Consider the following 17,318-nt stretch of genomic DNA (forward strand, 5'->3'; position numbering starts at 1 on the left):
CTTTACTGTTGGATGCGGCTCCTCGCAGCCTGACATGAATCATAGCTTGGTTGATCAAGTATCTTTTGGAGGTGTTTATTTAGTTCTATCCAGAACACCGTGAGAAGTCGCTCAGTTACGTTCCTGGTCACATGTGTCATCCGTGACAGCGTGACGTGTGTGACACGTCACGCTGTCACACACGCAAGTATGAGAGGTAGCAAGTATGAGAGGCAGTGTGCTGTGTTCTCAACCCATGTTGTCCAGGGTTATGCTGACGCTGGGATTCCATGTGTTGTGATCTTATTGCTTAGCCCACAGCAGCTGTCTATTTGTCAGGTGACTGCTATTAACTGCTAGCTGAACAGAGGCATCAGGTGTAAAGAAGCGTTGCTCAATCGTCTCTGCCTCGCTCGGGGATTGAATTCGGGTTATACCTTAAGCATGCCTGGAGAGGGTTCTGGAGTTCTACTCCCCGAGCCAAGCCCGAGGCCAGACTTGCCTTGTGAGGGCTTGGTCCAACAGGCTGTTGCTTGGAGCGGCCCGCAGGTCCACATATCCACTACAGCCTGGTTGGAAAATACTGGAGGGCCAGGTCCCAAATCTACAGAGTAAAATAACAACATACTGGAGTGAACGATATGGAAGCAAATGCAGAATAGAACCAGTGAAGAGCAGAGGTGCCATAGGCACAATCAGAGAACACTGTATAAACATCAGAGGTCCGCGGCTGTTCAACACCCTCCCAGCGAGCATAAGATATACTGCGGGAACAACCACGGACATCTTCAAGAGAAAACTAAATAGTTTTCTTCAAGGATTTTGATTGTTGCCGCCGGAGGCGGCTAGTTTATTGTGCACCCCATACTCATCCTGTGAGCGGTAGCGCAAAAAGCATTACAGAGGGCACAAAAGGTCTTTTTCAGACCTCATCTTAGATTATTACATAAACAATTTCATCAATCCTTCACACCTTATAGTTACAATGTCAGCTAGTTACAGAGAAAGTGCTATTTCAAGAGCTATATATTTACAGTAAGTTATTATGCATTAATGGTAGGTCTTATCGCTAATACAAAATAGTTTGACCAATGGAGATATTAGTCATTGGAGAGATGCTGTTCATTATTAGTCTTCACAATACACTACTTGTTTCTTAATCTCAAATGTCGTTTATCTACTGGAAGCGAAATATGGATACAGTGCAAGAATTTCAGGTAATTTATCCATGGTAATAAGATAGGTTGCCATATCATACAGAGTGAGCTTAGATTTATCTCTAAATGGCTCAATTTTACTACAATCCAAGATATAGTGTTCGAGTGTGTGTCCCTGTCTTTGTCCACACACTTTACACTTTACTTCATCTAGATCCCTATACAAGCCGAACTGCCAGAGATACTTGTAGCCAAGTCTTATGCGAGCTGTGACAACATCTGTTAGTCTACTGACTTTGTTACTTGCCCCATACACATGTTTTACTACCGGACCAACCGGGCTGTGGTGGACACGTGGGCCTGCGGGCCGCTCCAAGCTTGTTGGACCAAGCTCTCTCAAGTCCGGGCTTAGGGAGTAGAACTCTCAGAACCCCATCAAGCAGGTCCGGCACTTCTTGCAGGCACTTATATAAGTGCCTCTTAAATACATCCACCTACATACATACATTCACACAAGGATTTGTATGTATTTTCTCTCTGATATTTCTTTCTTATATTTCAATATTTCTAAATGCCAGCTGGGAGGGTGTTGAACAGCTGTGGACCTCTGATGTTCAGATAGTGTTCTCTGATTGTGCCTATGGCACCTCTACTCCTCACTGGTTCTATTCTGCATTTCCTTCCGTACCTTTCGCTCCAGTATGTGGTTATTCTACTGTGCAAATTTGGGACCTGGCCCTCCAGTATCTTCTATGTATATATTATGTAATACCTTTCTCGTCTCCTTTCCAGAGAGAACATTTTGAGAGTTTTGAGACAGTCCCAATAATTCAGATGTTTTATCGTGTCTATGTGTGCCGTATATGTTCTCTGAATTCCCTCTAATTCAGATCTCTCTCTCTCTCTGAAAGTGGAAGTGAGTACCGAACAATACTCAAGGCGGGACAGTACCAGTGATTTAAATGATATTAACATTGCACAAAGAAATCACATTAACGTGATATATCAATAACAAAAATCGGTAGGAGCCGCGGGGAGGATTCGAACCTATGCTCTGTGTACAACCAAACGAATGCCTTAGGGCACTACACCACGATACGGTCAAAAGAATTGCAACCTGGGATTTAACTGAATCCTCTAGGGTTCCCGAGGCTTCCACTGAAGCCTAATCAGGGTTTAAACAATATCCCCCACCCCCCCATGCACTCTGGCTTTGTAGTCTAGGAATTCTACCTCCAGTGTTTCTCATCAAATGCACGAAGAAATTACCTTAACGTGGAGGATGTTGTTAATTTTTCTTAAAAAGTCTAATGTGCTCATTTTGGTATGGGGTTATATTGTCATGGGTTGGGATGTGTACAACTTTCTCTTCCAGTTTTGAGTTCCTCAGACTCGTATGGTCACTTCAGCGTCTGGGGCCAGATTCACGAAAGGACTTACGCAAGCACTAACGAATGTTTACATCTTTCCTCAATCTTTGACGGCTTTGGTTACATTTATTAAACAGTTTACAAGCATGAAAACGTCCCATTTAACTGTTGTTATTGTTATAAACAGCCTCCTGGTGCTTCGGAGGTCATTAACTGTTTAATAATTGTAAACAAAGCCGCCAAAGATTGAGAAAAGATGTACAGGTTCGTAAGTGCTTTCGTGAATCTAGCCCCTGGTGTATATCTTCCATCTCCTTCTTTAGATTGTTTGTTCTTAGTTGTGTGATAGTCGGGTCTGTTTAATAATTTCAGTGATTTTTTCCTCCTCATTGTAGAGTGGTCTGCGTTCTGTTTCTGGAGTGGTACCCGTTCTGACCTTCCTCACAGGCACATGCTTCAGGCGGACCTTGTATGCTACTGCAGTCAATTTTTTATACCTTGCATGGTAGTTTTGCCACTCAAGAATTTCCCATTTGTTGTTTGCAAGTGCTATATTCGTTCCCCAGTCAATCCTCTTATTGTTAAAATTGAATTGAATGTGAGCAGAAGACGTGAAGCCCTGGACCCCAGGACACTGCGTGCGTGTGTGCGCGCGTGGAGAGAGAACATAAGCAGTGTTGACTGTGCACTATGTAAACAAGGTTAGTGTGGAGACTGATGTGCGCTTGTTGCTCTACTGCTGTTTTCCACACACATCTACATAGGGGCTCCTGACACAAACAAAGTGCCCCTGAATGGTCGCAATAATCGTTGCAAGGGGCTGCATTGTTGCAGTCCCCTGCCTGGGGGTCAATATTGCAGTCCCTGCTTGGGGACATTGTAGGAATCCTTGGGCTTTGCATCAGTCCCTTGGACTTTGAATGAGTCGCTGAGACTTTGTCGCAGTGACCAGCGCAGCTCCCGGGGCCTTGGAGCAGTTCTGGGGGTCAAACCCTGACAAAATTACTGTTTAACCCTGACAAGAGCAGGAAATTATTACAGAACAAAATTCCCCAATTGGAAGGATAAAACATACAACATATGTTTATTAATCCTTGTTTGTTTTCGTAGTAAGAGTTTGTGTGTGTACTTGTTGTACTTACCTAGTTGTGCTTGCGGGGGTTGAGCTCTGACTCTTTGGTCCCGCCTCTCAACTGTCAATCAACTGGTGTACAGGTTCCTGAGCCTACTGGACTCTATCATATCTACACTTGAAATTATGTATGGAGTCAGCCTCCACCACATCACTGCCTAATGCATTCCATTTGTCAACCACTCTGACACTGAAAAAATTCACTCTAACGTCTCTGGGTCTTTTGGGCACTCAGTTTCCACCTGTGTCCCCTAGTGCGTGTGTCCCAGTGTTAAATAGTCTGTCTTTATCTACCCTATCAATTCCTCTGAGAATCTTGTATGTGCTGAACATGTCCCCTCTAACTCTTCTGTCTCCCAGTGACGTGAGGTTTCCCGTAGTCTCTCCTCGTAGCTCATACCCCTCAGTTCGGGTACTAATCTTTGAACCTTTTCCAGTTTGGTCTTATGCTTGGCTAGTGTGTGTGTGTGTGTGTGTGTGTGTGTGTGTGTGTGTACTCACCTATTTGTATTCACCTATTTGTGTCTGCAGGATCGAGCATTGACTCTTGGATCCCGCCTTTCGAGCCATCGGTTGTTTACAGCAATGACTCCGATCCTATTTCCCTATCATACCTAGTTTTAAAATTATGAATAGTATTTGCTTCCACAACCTGCTCCTGAAGTGCATTCCATTTTTCCACTACTCTCACGCTAAAAGAAAACTTCCTAACATCTCTGTGACTCATCTGAGTTTCCAGCTTCCACCCATGTCCCCTCGTTCTGTTATTATTACGTGTGAACATTTCGTCTATGTCCACTCTGTCAATCCCCGTAAGTATTTAATACGTTTCTATCATATCCCCCTCTCCCTTCTTTTTTCTAGTGTCGTAAGGCACAGTTCCCTCAGGCGCTCCTCATACCCCCAGCCCTCGTAACTCTGGGACGAGTCACGTTGCAAACTTCTACAACCGTAGTTTCCAGTTTCTTTATATGCTTCTTCAGGTGGGGACTCCATGATGAGGCGGCATACTCTAAGACTGGCCTCACGTAGGCAGTGTAAAGCGCCCTAAATGCCTCCTCACTTAGGTTTCTGAATGATGTTCTAACTTTTGCCAGTGTAGAGTACGCTGCTGTTGTTATCCTATATATATGTGCCTCAGGAGGTAAATTACGTGTTACGTCCACTCCCAGGTCTCTTTCTCGGGTCGTCACAGGTAGGCAGTTCCCCTTCATTGTGTACTGTCCCTTTGGTCTCCTATCACCTAGTCCCATTTCCATCACTTTACATTTGCTTGTGTTAAACTCCAGTAGCCATTTCTCTGACCATCACTGCAACCTGTTCAGCAGGTTGCTCAATGTGTTTTTCAGTGTGTGTGTGTGTGTGTGTGTGTGTGTGTGTGTGTGTGTGTGTGTGTGTATGTATGTATGTATGTATGTGTGCGCGCGCGTGTGTGTGTGCGCGCGAGAGTGTGTCCGTGTAATTACCTAAGTGTAGTTACAGGATGAGAGCTACGCTCGTGGTGTCCCGTCTTCCCAGTACTCTTTGTCGTATAACGCTTTGAAACTACTAACGGTTTTCGCCTCCACCACCTTCTCCCTTGTTCCAACCGTCTACCGCATTGCTTGCAAAAGAAAATTTTAAATTTATTTTTCGGCATATCTGTTTTCTTAATCTGTGTCCTCTTGTTCGTGAAGTTGCTGGTTTCAGCAAATCCTCTTTGTCAATTTGGTATATTCCTGTTAGTATTTTGTAAGTGGTGATCATATCACCTCTCTTTCATTTATATTCTAGTTTCGGCATCTTTTAATGCCTTAAGTCTGTGTTTCAGTTCCGGAAGCCATTTTGTTGCATGCCTTTGCACCTTTTCCAGTTTATTTATGTGCTTCTTGATATTTGGGCACCACACACCTGCTGCATATTCCAGTTTTGGTCTCACAAAAGTCATGAACAGTTTCTTTAGTATTTCTCCATCCATATAATTAAGAGCAAGTCTGAAGTTGGAATGGGACGCATTCGTTCCTCTCACAATGTTCTTTATGTGTTCCTCTGGCGACAACTTACTATCCAAAACCACCCTCAGGTCTCTGTAATTATTAGAGTTTTGTAATTCATTTCCACATAAATTGCAAGTTGTGTGTGGTCTATTTTCTCCGATTCCACATTCCATAACATGACATTCTTTCACCTTGAATTCCATTTGTCACTTGACGCTCCAAGCACTTACTTTATCTAGATCAATTTAAAGAGCATTACAATCGTCTGCGTCTCCTATCTTCCCCAGTATCATCCACAAACATGTTCATATAATTCTGTATTCCTTCTGGTAGATGGTTTATGTAGACGATGAACATTACCGGTGCAAGAACTGAACCTTGTGGTACTCCGCTAGTAACATTCCTCCAGTCAGATACATTGTCTCTGATTACTGCCCTCATCTGTCTGTCAGTTAGGAAGTTATTCACCTATGTCAGAAGTCTCCCTGTCACCCCTCCAGCATGTTCCAGTTCCCATAACAGCCTCTTGTGTGGGACTCTGTCAAAAGCCTTGTTTAGGTCCAGAGAGACACAGTCAACCCAACCACCTCTTCCTGTAGTATCTCTGTGGCTCTATCATAAAAGTTAAGTAGATGTGTTACACAGGATCTTCCTGTTCGAGAACCATATTGTGTGTCTGTTATTATGTCATTACTCTCTAGGTGGTCAACCCATCTGGCTTTAACTATTATTTCTTATATTTTTTAATGTTAATGTTAATAATAAATAGTTATTATTATAACTATTTATTGTTCCTAGTGTTTTGACTACCACGCTTGTTAATGATCGGGTCTATAACTTAGAGGTTCCTCCCGACTACCATTTTTATATATTGGTACTATGTTTACCTTTTTCCATATATCTACTAAGGTTCCTGTACACAAGGATGTCTGGAATATTAATTGGAGTGGAATGCTCAGTTGAGTTGCACATTCTCGCAGCACCCAAGGTGAAACTCCATCAGGTCCAACTGCTTTATTTCATCCCAGCCCCTTGAGTAATTTTTCCACTGAGATACCTCTATGTATTCTATGGTGTGCTCTGGAATTCGTATTGAGTCCCGCTCTCTGAAATCCTCATTTTGTACAAACACACTTTGGAACTGTTCATTTAGCGTTTCACACATTTCTTTTTCATTCTCAGTAGTCCTGTTCCCCGTTCTCAATCTCAATCAATCAATCTCTTAACTTTTACCTGCTGCAGCTTGATTTTAATGAATTTATAGAAAAGGCCTGGATCCGTTTTACATTTGTCCGCTATACCTTTCTTTTCTGCCTCTCTTTTCACTGTGGTGTAATTGTTTCTTGCTTGTTTGTAGAGCTGGTCTGTTTGGCCTCTTTCTATATTGAGGCCAAACATACCAAACATTGTCTTTTCCTCTCTGGCGCTCCCACACTTTATGTTAAACCAATGCTGTTTTCTGGTCCTGCATCTCTGTGTTGGTATGAATGTGTTCGTAGGGGCCTGGCAGCTGAGTGGACAGCACTTCAGATTCGTAGTCCTTAAGTTCCGAGTTCGATCCCCGGTGGAAGTGGAAAGAAATGGGCAGAGTTTCTTTCTCCCTGATGGACCCTGTTACCAAGTAGAAAATAGGTACCTGGGAGTTAGACAGCTGCTACAGGCTGCTTCCTCCGGGTTACCTTACTTTGAGGTTACCTTGAGGTGTTTTCGGGGCTTAGCGGCCCGGTCCTAGACCAGGCCTCCTCGTTGCTGGACTGATCAACCAGGCTGTTGGACGCGGCTGCTCGCAGCCTGAAGTATGAATCACATGTGTAACACATGGAGGGGGGGGAGGGGGTGCGTAACAAATCACATGGCGGCGTATATATCTTGAGGTTATCTTGAGATGATTTCGGGGCTTAACGTCCCCACGGCCCGGTCCTCGACCAGGCTTCCTTTTTGTTACACACACCCCCAGGAAGCAGCCCGTAGCAGCTGTCTAACTCCCAGGTACCTATTTACTGCTAGGTAACAGGGGCATCAGGATGAAACAAACATTTTGCCCCATTTGTCTCCGCTTCCACCGGGGACCGAACCCGGGACCTCAGGACTACGAATCCGAAGCGCTGTCCACCCAGCTGTCAGGCGCCCGTCAGGTGTAACAAAAATTAGGCCTGGTCGAGGGCCGGGCCGCGGGGACGCTAAGCCCCGAAATTTGGCATATATCTCATTTTTTATTTTATTTATACGTACAAGGGAGCCGGTCGGCCGAGCGGACAGCACACTGGATTTGTGATCCTGTGGTCCCGGGTTCGATCCCGGGCATCGGCGAGAAACAATGGGTAGAGTTTCTTTCACCCTATGCCCCTGTTACCTAGCAGTAAAATAGGTACCTGGGTGTTAGTCAGCTGTCACGGGCTGCTTCCTGGGGGTGGAGGCCTGGTCGAGGACCGGGCCGCGGGGACACTATAAAGCCCTGAAATCATCTCAAGATAACCTCAAGATAACAAGTTCTTACATTCTTGTAGAGCCATCAGCACGCATAGGGTTTCCGGCAGGTCCTTAATCCTATTTTTTCCCAGGAATACGACCCGCCAAATCGTTTTAACAACGAGGTACCCATTCACTGCTGAGGCCGCATACTGCAGGATTGGTCTTACATACGTGGTATTCAGGGCTCTGAAGGATTCCTTTCATAGGTTCCTGAAGGCAGTCCTGATGTTAGCCAGCCTTGCATTCGCCGTTGATGTTATTCTTTTGATGTGGGCTTCAGGAGACAGGTTTGGTGTGATATCAACTCAGATCTTTCTCTGGCCGTTTCATGAAGGACTTCGTCCCCCATTCGGTATCCAGTGTCTGGCCTCCTATTTCCTCCGCCTATTTTCATTACCTTACATTTACTTGGATTTAACTTTAGTAGCCGTTTGTTGGACCATTCCTTCAATTTGTCCAGGTCATCTTGTAGCCTCATACTATCTTCCACTGACTTAATCCTCCTCATAATTTTGGCATCATCAGCAAACAATGAGAGGAACGAGTCTATTCCCTCTGGGAAATCATTTACATGTATCAGGAACAGTATAGGTCCATGGACTGAACCCTGCGGGACTCTACTTGTGACGTCTCGCTAATCTGAGACCTCACCCCTCACAGTGACTCACTGTCTTCTGTTGCTTAGGTACTCTCTTATCCAGTGGAGTACCTTCCCTTTCACTCCTGCCTGCATCTCCAGCTTGTGCACTAGTCTCTTGTGTGTGTATTCACCTAGTTGTGCTTGCGGGGTTTGAGCTCTTGATCTTGAGCTTGAAGGTTGAGAAGGTTGGAGTTTCGAAGAGATGGTAATTCAGAACTGTGAAGGTTTCAGTGACTACATTTCAGGCACCATAGCAACTGGAGGACAGAAAATTATAATAGTAGTCATATATAACCCCCCACCAAATGACAGAAGACCCAGACAGGAATATGATAGAAACAACTTGGCCACCATCAATATAATAGAGAGAGCAGCTTCTGTGGCTAGCAGGAACGGATCCAGACTTCTAATCATGGGAGACTTCAACCATGGGAAGATAGATTGGGGGAACAGAGACCCACATGGAGGCCCAGACACATGGAGAGCTAAGCTGCTGGATGTGGCAACAAGAAACTTTCTAAGTCAACACGTCAAGGGACCGACAAGAATGAGAGGAGGGGATGAACCAGCCTTGCTTGATCTGATATTTACCCTAAATGAGTCGGATATAAGGGAAGTTAAGTTGGAAGCCCCCTTGGGAATGAGTGACCACAGTGTATTGAGCTTTGAGTACCTGGTTGAGCTGGGAATTATCACCCCCAAAAAAAGAACTGGGAACCAAAGGGCTGGCGTACCGAAAGGGAAACTATGAGGAAATTAATAAATTCCTATGGGATATACATTGGGACACAGAACTCGGAACCAAGTCCGTACAAGACATGATGGACTATGTCACCCAAAAATGTCAGGAGGCTGTAAGCAGGTTTGTCCCAGCCCGACAGGAAAAAACAGAGAAGCAAAGGAAGAATCCGTGGTTTAATAAGGAATGTATGAAAGCAAAGGAGCAAAACAAAAGGGCATGGAGGAACTTCCGTAATAACAGAACACCAGAAAGTAGAGAGAGATACCGGAGAACCAGGAACGAGTATGTCAGTGTGAGAAGAGCAGCTGAGAAAAGGTATGAAAATGATATAGCTAATAAAGCCAAGACCGAACCCAAGCTACTACACAGTCACATAAGGAGGAAAACAACAGTGAAGGAACAGGTGATGAAATTTAGGGTGGGCGAGGACAGGTACACAGAGAATGACAAAGAGGTGTGTGAAGAACTCAACAAAAGGTTCCAGGAGGTCTTTACAATAGAACAGGGAGATGTCGCGGCGCTAGAAGAGGTGGCAGCAAACCAGGTAACCTTGGATAGGTTCGAAATTACAAGAGATGAGGTCAAGAAGCACCTATTGGAGCTGGATGTGAGAAAAGCTGTTGGGCCGGATGGAATCTCGCCATGGGTATTGAAAGAGTGTGTAGGAGCACTTTGCCTACCACTCTCCATAGTGTATAGTAGGTCACTGGAAACGGGGGACCTACCAGAAATATGGAAGACTGCTAATGTAGTACCAATATACAAAAAGGGTGACAGACAAGAGGCACTGAACTACAGGCCAGTGTCCTTAACTTGTATACCATGCAAGGTGATGGAGAAGATTGTGAGAAAAAACCTAGTAACACATCTGGAGAGAAGAGACTTCGTGACAACCCATCAACATGGGTTCAGGGAGGATAAATCTTGCCTTACAGGTTTAATAGAACTCTACGATCAGGTGACAAAGATTAAACAAGAAAGAGAAGGGTGGGCGGACTGCAATTTTTTGGACTGTCGGAAAGCCTTTGACACAGTACCCCATAAAAGGTTGATGCATAAGCTAGAGAAACAGGCAGGAGTAACTGGTAGGGCGCTCCAGTGGATAAGGGAGTACCTAAACAATAGGAATCAGAGAGTTACAGTGAGGGGTGAGACCTCAGACTGGCGTGAAGTCACCAGTGGAGTCCCACAGGGCTCTGTACTTGGACCTATCCTGTTTCTGATATACGTAAATGATCTCCCAGAGGGTATAGACTCATTCCTCTCAATGTTTGCTGACGACGCCAAAATTATGAGAAGGATTAAGACAGAGGAGGACAGCTTGAGGCTTCAAGAAGACCTGGACAAGCTGCAGGAATGGTCTAACAAATGGCTGTTAGAGTTTAATCCAAACAAATGTAATGTAATGAAGATAGGGGTAGGAAGCAGGAGACCAGATACAAGGTATCACTTGGGAGATGAAATACTTCAAGAGTCCGAGAGAGAGAAAGACCTGGGGGTTGATATCACGCCAGACCTGTCCCCTGATGCTCACATCAAGAGGATAACAGCAGCAGCATATGCCAGGTTGGCTAACATAAGAACGGCCTTTAGAAACTTGTTTAAGGAATCTTTCAGAACATTATATACCACATATGTCAGACCAATCCTGGAGTATGCGGCACCAGCATGGAGTCCATATCTAGTCAAGCATAAGACTAAAATGGAAAAGGTTGAAAGGTTTGCCACCAGACTAGTACCCGAGCTGAGAGGTATGAGCTACGAGGAGAGACTACGGGAATTAAACCTCACTTCGTTGGAAGACAGAAGAGTTAGGGGGGACATGATCACCACATTCAAGATCCTCAAGGGAATTGACAGGGTTGATAAAGACAGGCTGTTTAACACAAGGGGCACACGCACTAGTGGACACAGGTGGAAACTGAGTGCCCAAATGAGCCACAGAGATATTAGAAAGAACTTATTTAGTGTCAGAGTGGTTGACAAATGGAATGCATTAGGAAGTGATGTGGTGGAGGCTGACTCCATACACAGTTTCAAGTGTAGATATGGTAGAGCCCAATAGGCTCAGGAACCTGTACACCTGTTGATTGACAGTTGAGAGGCGGGACCAAAGAGCCAGAGCTCAACCCCCGCAAGCACAACTAGGTGAGTACACAAACACACACACACACACACACACCAGCAAGCAGCCCGTAACAGCTGTCTAACTCCCAGGTACCTATTTACTGCTAGGTAACAGGGCCTTCAGGGTGAAAGAAACTAAGAGTCCTGCGCGTTGCCCGCTCGCTCAGCTACCAGCTGTGTGTGTTTACTAGTTGTGTTGTGTTGTGTTTTTTCGGGGGTTGAGCTTTGCTCTTTCGGCCCGCCTCTCAACTGTCAATCAACTGTTTACTAACTACTTATTCTTTTTTTTCCCCACACCACACACACACACACACACACCCCAGGAAGCAGCCCGTGACAGCTGACTAACTCCCAGGTTCCTATTTACTGCTAGGTAACAGGGGCACTTAGGGTGAAAGAAACTTTGCCCATTTGTTTCTGCCTCGAGCGGGAATCGAACCCGCGCCACAGAATTACGAGTCCTGCGCGCTATCCACCAGGCTACGAGGCCCCTAACTACGAGGTGTGTGTGTGTGTGTGTGTGTGTGTGTGTGTGTGTGTGTGTGTGTGTGTGTGTGTGTGTGTGTGAGAGGGGTGGGGAAGGGAAAGGGAGGGAGGGAGAAGGCGGAGGGGGGGGGGGCAGTAGTACGGGCCGGCCAAGTAATGACGTTTGTCCTCCATGATGGATGGGTCAGTAAATCACAGCCAAAACCATTTGTGTCCAGCAACATCAGCCAGATTTGTTATATTTCCCCGTTGGACAATTGTTACTACGCGTAATGACGATGGCGACGTTTGTTTACGCGGCTGTAACGTTGAAAACCCAACATGCAAAATAGATACTACGAATGTTGCAACTTTAATCATAAATATTTATTTTTTTGTGTGGGGGGGGGGGGCTAGGGATATTTTTGTGCGCGGGCACTAAGCCTCTGGCTGGTCCACTAAGTGTTACTTGATTCTGTGTTACTTAGATGGAGTATGAGTATTTATGACTCGTATGGTCGCTTCAGTAAGATTTTGGCCCATGTGTTTAACAACTTCTATTCTGCTGAATTTACGTTGAAATCTTATTGGGTTTGTATCTGTGCACAGTGTTAGATAATGTTCCAGTGGTCTGTTGTGGTTGTAACTGTGCACTGTCTTTAATAATGTTTCAGTGGTCTATCGGGCATTTCTCCACAGTGGTGACATTTCCTCTCATCTTCCGGAAAATAATATAATTGATGCTTGGAGCAAGAGATTCAAACTCTCCTGTATGGATACCATACCTGCTTGATGCCTGGTTGATGGGGTTCTGGGACTTCTACTCCCCAAGCCCGGCCCGAGGCCAGACTTGACTTGTGATAATTTGGTCCACCAGGCTGTTGCTTGCAGCGGCCCGCAGGCCCACATATCCACCACAGCCCGGTTGGTCCGGTATTTCTTGAAGAAAATGTCTAGTTTTCTCTTGAAGATGTCCACTGTTGTTCCGGCAAGATTTCTCATACTCGCTGGGAGGATGTTGAACAACCGCGGACCTCTGATGTTTATACAGTGTTCTCTGATTGTGCCTATGGCACCTCTGCTCTTTACTCGTTCTGTTCTGCATTTTCTTCCATACCGTTCACTTTAGTAAGTTGTCATTTTACTGTGTAGATTTGGGACCTGGCCCTCCAGTATTTTCCACGTGTGTATTATTTGATCTCTATCTCTCTCGTCTCCTTTCCAGCGAGTACATTTGGAGAGCTTTGAGATGATCCTAATACTTTAGGTGCTTTATCGCGTCTATGCGTGCCGTATATGTTCTCTGTACTTCCTCTGTTTCAGCAATCTCTCCTGCTCTGAAGGGGGAAGTGAGTACTGAGCAGTACTCAAGACGGGACAACACAAGTGACTTGAAGAGTACAACCATTGTGATGGGATCCCTGGATTTGAAAGTTCTCGTAATCCATCCTATCATTTTTCTGGCTGACGCAATATTTGCTTGGTTATGCTCCCTAAACGTTAGGTCGTCGGACATCATTATTCTTGAAACCTTTACGTGCTGTTTTCCTACTATGGGCAGATTTGATTGTGTTTTGTACTCTGTATTATGTTTAAGGTCCTCATTTTTACCGTACCCGAGTACCTAGAATTTATCACTGGTAAACATCATGTTTTTTTTCTGATGCCCAGTCGAAAACTTTATTAATATCAGCTTGAAGTTTTCCTATATCTTCAGCCGATGTAATTTTCATGCTGATTTTTGTGTGCCATCTCAAATGGTGTTGCCGAACATTAATATATATATATATATATATATATATATATATGTCGTACCTAGTAGCCAGAACGCACTTTTATGCCTACTATGCAAGGCCCGATTTGCCTAATAAGCCAAGTTTTCCTGAATTAATTGTTTTTCGACAACCTAACCTACCTAACCTAACCTATCCTAACTTTTTCGGCTACCTCACCTAACCTAACCTCTAAAGATAGGTTAGGTTAGGTTAGGTAGGGTTGGTTAGGTTCGGTCATATATCTACGTTAATTTTAACTCCAATAAAAAAAAATTGACCTCATACATAATGAAATGGGTAGCTTTATGATTTCATAAGGAAAAAAATAGAGAAAATATATTAATTCAGGAAAACTTGGCTTATTAGGCAAATCGGGCCTTGCATAGTAGGCATAAAAGTGCGTTCTGGCTACTAGGTACGACATATATATATATATATATATATATATATATATATATATATATATATATATATAATGTCGTACCTAGTAGCCAGAACTCACTTCTCAGCCTACTATTCAAGGCCCGATTTGCCTAATAAGCCAAGTTTTCCTGAATTAATATATTTACTATAATTTTTTTCTTATGAAATGATAAAGCAACCCTTTTCTCTATGTATGAGGTCAATTTTTTTTATTGGAGTTAAAATTAACGTAGATATATGACCGAACCTAACCAACGCTACCTAACCTAACCTAACCTATATTTATAGGTAAGGTTAGGTTAGGTAGCCAAAAAAAGCTAGGTTAGGTTAGGTAGACGAAAAAACATTAATTCATGAAAACTTGGCTTATTAGGCAAATCGGGCCTTGAATAGTAGGCTGAGAAGTGCGTTCTGGCTATTAGGTACGACATATATATATATATATATATATATATAATATAATATAAATAATTCAGAAAGAGCTGCTCTCGTGATAGGTTCAAATGTTAGACTAACAGGTGTAATGAACAGAGTTCTTCGTGAGTGGGTTGGCCGTTTTCTTGTTTTTTTGTAGTAAATCATGACGTTGGACAGCACCATTTGAGATGGTACTACAAAATTCATTTTGGTATCCAGATCTCACTGTCCAAGAATACCCCTGTATGGGGGTTTCTGTGAAAGCTCCAAATAATGCATTTGACTCTGTGGGGAAGTCATTTACGAATTGTACTTTGTTGTTTGTTCTTGTTTTTAGTCCTTGTATGTTGGCAAAGATGAATGAGGTTACTCTATTTGGGATTGTTTGACTGGGAGACTTTTTTGGGCAGGTCCATTATGTGTGGACATATTGAGTTTGTTCTGACCAGTGCTGATTGTTGTAGGGCAGTTGTCTGAGGTACTTGTAGTTCCTTTTTGGCGTGTAATTGTATCTGTGATTCTGGTATGCACGTGAGTCTGGCATCCAGTTCCACCCCATTCTCTATGCTGCTCCTTTTGAAATCTCTTTTGGCTTGGAATAAAATTTTTATTGAGTTTCCTCCAAATTCATTATCCTGCTTGCCACTCATTATGCAGCGTCCTGTGCCTTTCACACGAAAGTGTGGGCAGCTGAAGTCATAGCATTGTCTGTCCTCGAGTGAGTTTTGGCACATGTCAGGATGGAAAAACCTTCATGTTGAACCAAATCGACACTCACCTCTCCTAAGCATATTAAAAAAAAAACAATTGGGATGTTGGTAACTGCATTCTAATTCTTTCTTATTACCAACTGCATAAGCCCTGCATAAGGGCTTATATGTAAAGGGTGTATGTAAAGGAGCGAGTGTGTGTGTGTGTCTTGTGTACTATATATCAGTAGTACTGTTGAGCTACCTGGGCTTATATGTAAAGTTGTATGTAAAGGGCTTATGCAGCCCTATGTCTGCATAAGCCCTTTACATACAACTTGCACATGTCTGTCCTATGGCACAAGGGGCATAACTGGCCGACCCCTCACAGTGTTCAAGAGAGTACTTGAAAAATACCTCCAAAGGATACCTGATCAACCAGGCTGTGACTCATACGTCAGGCTGCGAGCAGCCGCGTCAAACAGTCCAAGAGACTGGTTGACCAGTCCGGCAACCAGGAGGCCTGGTCGGCGACCGGGCCGCGGGGACGCTAAGGCCCGGAAACACCTCAAGGTAAGATAACCAAGCTGTTTAACGAACATTGTGATATTATTCTGCAATTGATAAATTGAAATGCCTGTATAGCTACGCCCACTCTCACCAGTTGTGTGTGTTGGGTATTGTTTGTGTGCGTCCTGCCTCAATGATTGTGTGCGTCCTGCCTCAATGATTGTGTGCGTCCTGCCTCAATGATTGTGTGCGTCCTGCCTCAATGATTGTGTGCGTCCTGCCTCAATGATTGTGTGCGTCCTGCCTCAATGATTGTGTGCGTCCTGCCTCAATGATTGTGTGCGTCCTGCCTCAATGATTGTGTGCGTCCTGCCTCAATGATTGTGTGCGTCCTGCCTCAATGATTGTGTGCGTCCTGCCTCAATGATTGTGTGCGTCCTGCCTCAATGATTGTGCGCGTCCTGCCTGAATGATTGTGTGCGTCCTGCCTCAATGATTGTGTGCGTCCTGCCTCAATGATTGTGTGCGTCCTGCCTCAATGATTGTGTGCGTCCTGCCTCAATGATTGTGTGCGTCCTGCCTCAATGATTGTGTGCGTCCTGCCTCAATGATTGTGTGCGTCCTGCCTCAATGATTGTGCGCGTCCTGCCTGAATGATTGTGTGCGTCCTGCCTCAATGATTGTACGCGTCCTGCCTCAATGATTGTGCGCGTCCTGCCTCAATGATTGTGTGCCTCCTGCCTCAATGATTGTGTGCGTCCTGCCTCAATGATTGTGTGCGTCCTGCCTCAATGATTGTGCGCGTCCTGCCTCAATGATTGTGCGCGTCCTGCCTCAATGATTGTGCGCGTCCTGCCTCAATGATTGTGTGCGTCCTGCCTCAATGATTGTGTGCGTCCTGCCTCAATGATTGTGTGCGTCCTGCCTCAATGATTGTGTGCGTCCTGCCTCAATGATTGTGCGCGTCCTGCCTCAATGATTGTGTGCGTTCTGCCTCAATGATTGTGCGCGTCCTGCCTCAATGATTGTGTGCCTCCATCCTCAATGATTGTGTGCGTCCTTCCTCAATGATTGTGCGCGTCCTGCCTCAATGATTGTGTGCCTCCTGCCTCAAAGATTGTGCGCGTCCTGCCTCAATGATTGTGTGCCTCCGTCCTCAATGATTGTGTGCGTCCTGCCTCAATGATTGTGTGCGTCCTGCCTCAATGATTGTGTGCGTCCTGCCTCAATGATTGTGTGCGTCCTGCCTCAATGATTGTGCGCGTCCTGCCTCAAGTGATTGTGCGCGTCCTGCCTCAATGATTGTGTGCGCCCTGCCTCAATGATTGTGCGCGTCCTGCCTCAATGATTGTGCGCGTCCTGCCTCAATGATTGTGCGCGTCCTGCCTCAATGATTGTGCGCGTCCTGCCTCAATGATTGTGTGCGTCCTGCCTCAATGATTGT

General features: G+C 44.7%; 1 protein-coding gene across 1 annotated transcript in view; it reads right to left on the minus strand.

Annotated features, from left to right (window-relative positions):
- LOC138373639 (serine/arginine repetitive matrix protein 2-like) overlaps nt 1-15,325 on the minus strand; it is a 38,075-nt gene extending 22,750 nt beyond the window's left edge. Inside the window, exon 1 of the mRNA XM_069339978.1 lies at nt 15,122-15,325. Coding sequence (XP_069196079.1) covers nt 15,122-15,325 — 204 coding nt within the window. The remainder of the gene's footprint in view (nt 1-15,121) is intronic.
- Nucleotides 15,326-17,318: the final 1,993 nt, after the last annotated feature.

Source organism: Procambarus clarkii, chromosome 43, assembly GCF_040958095.1.
Source record: "Procambarus clarkii isolate CNS0578487 chromosome 43, FALCON_Pclarkii_2.0, whole genome shotgun sequence".
Lineage (NCBI taxonomy): Eukaryota > Metazoa > Arthropoda > Malacostraca > Decapoda > Cambaridae > Procambarus > Procambarus clarkii.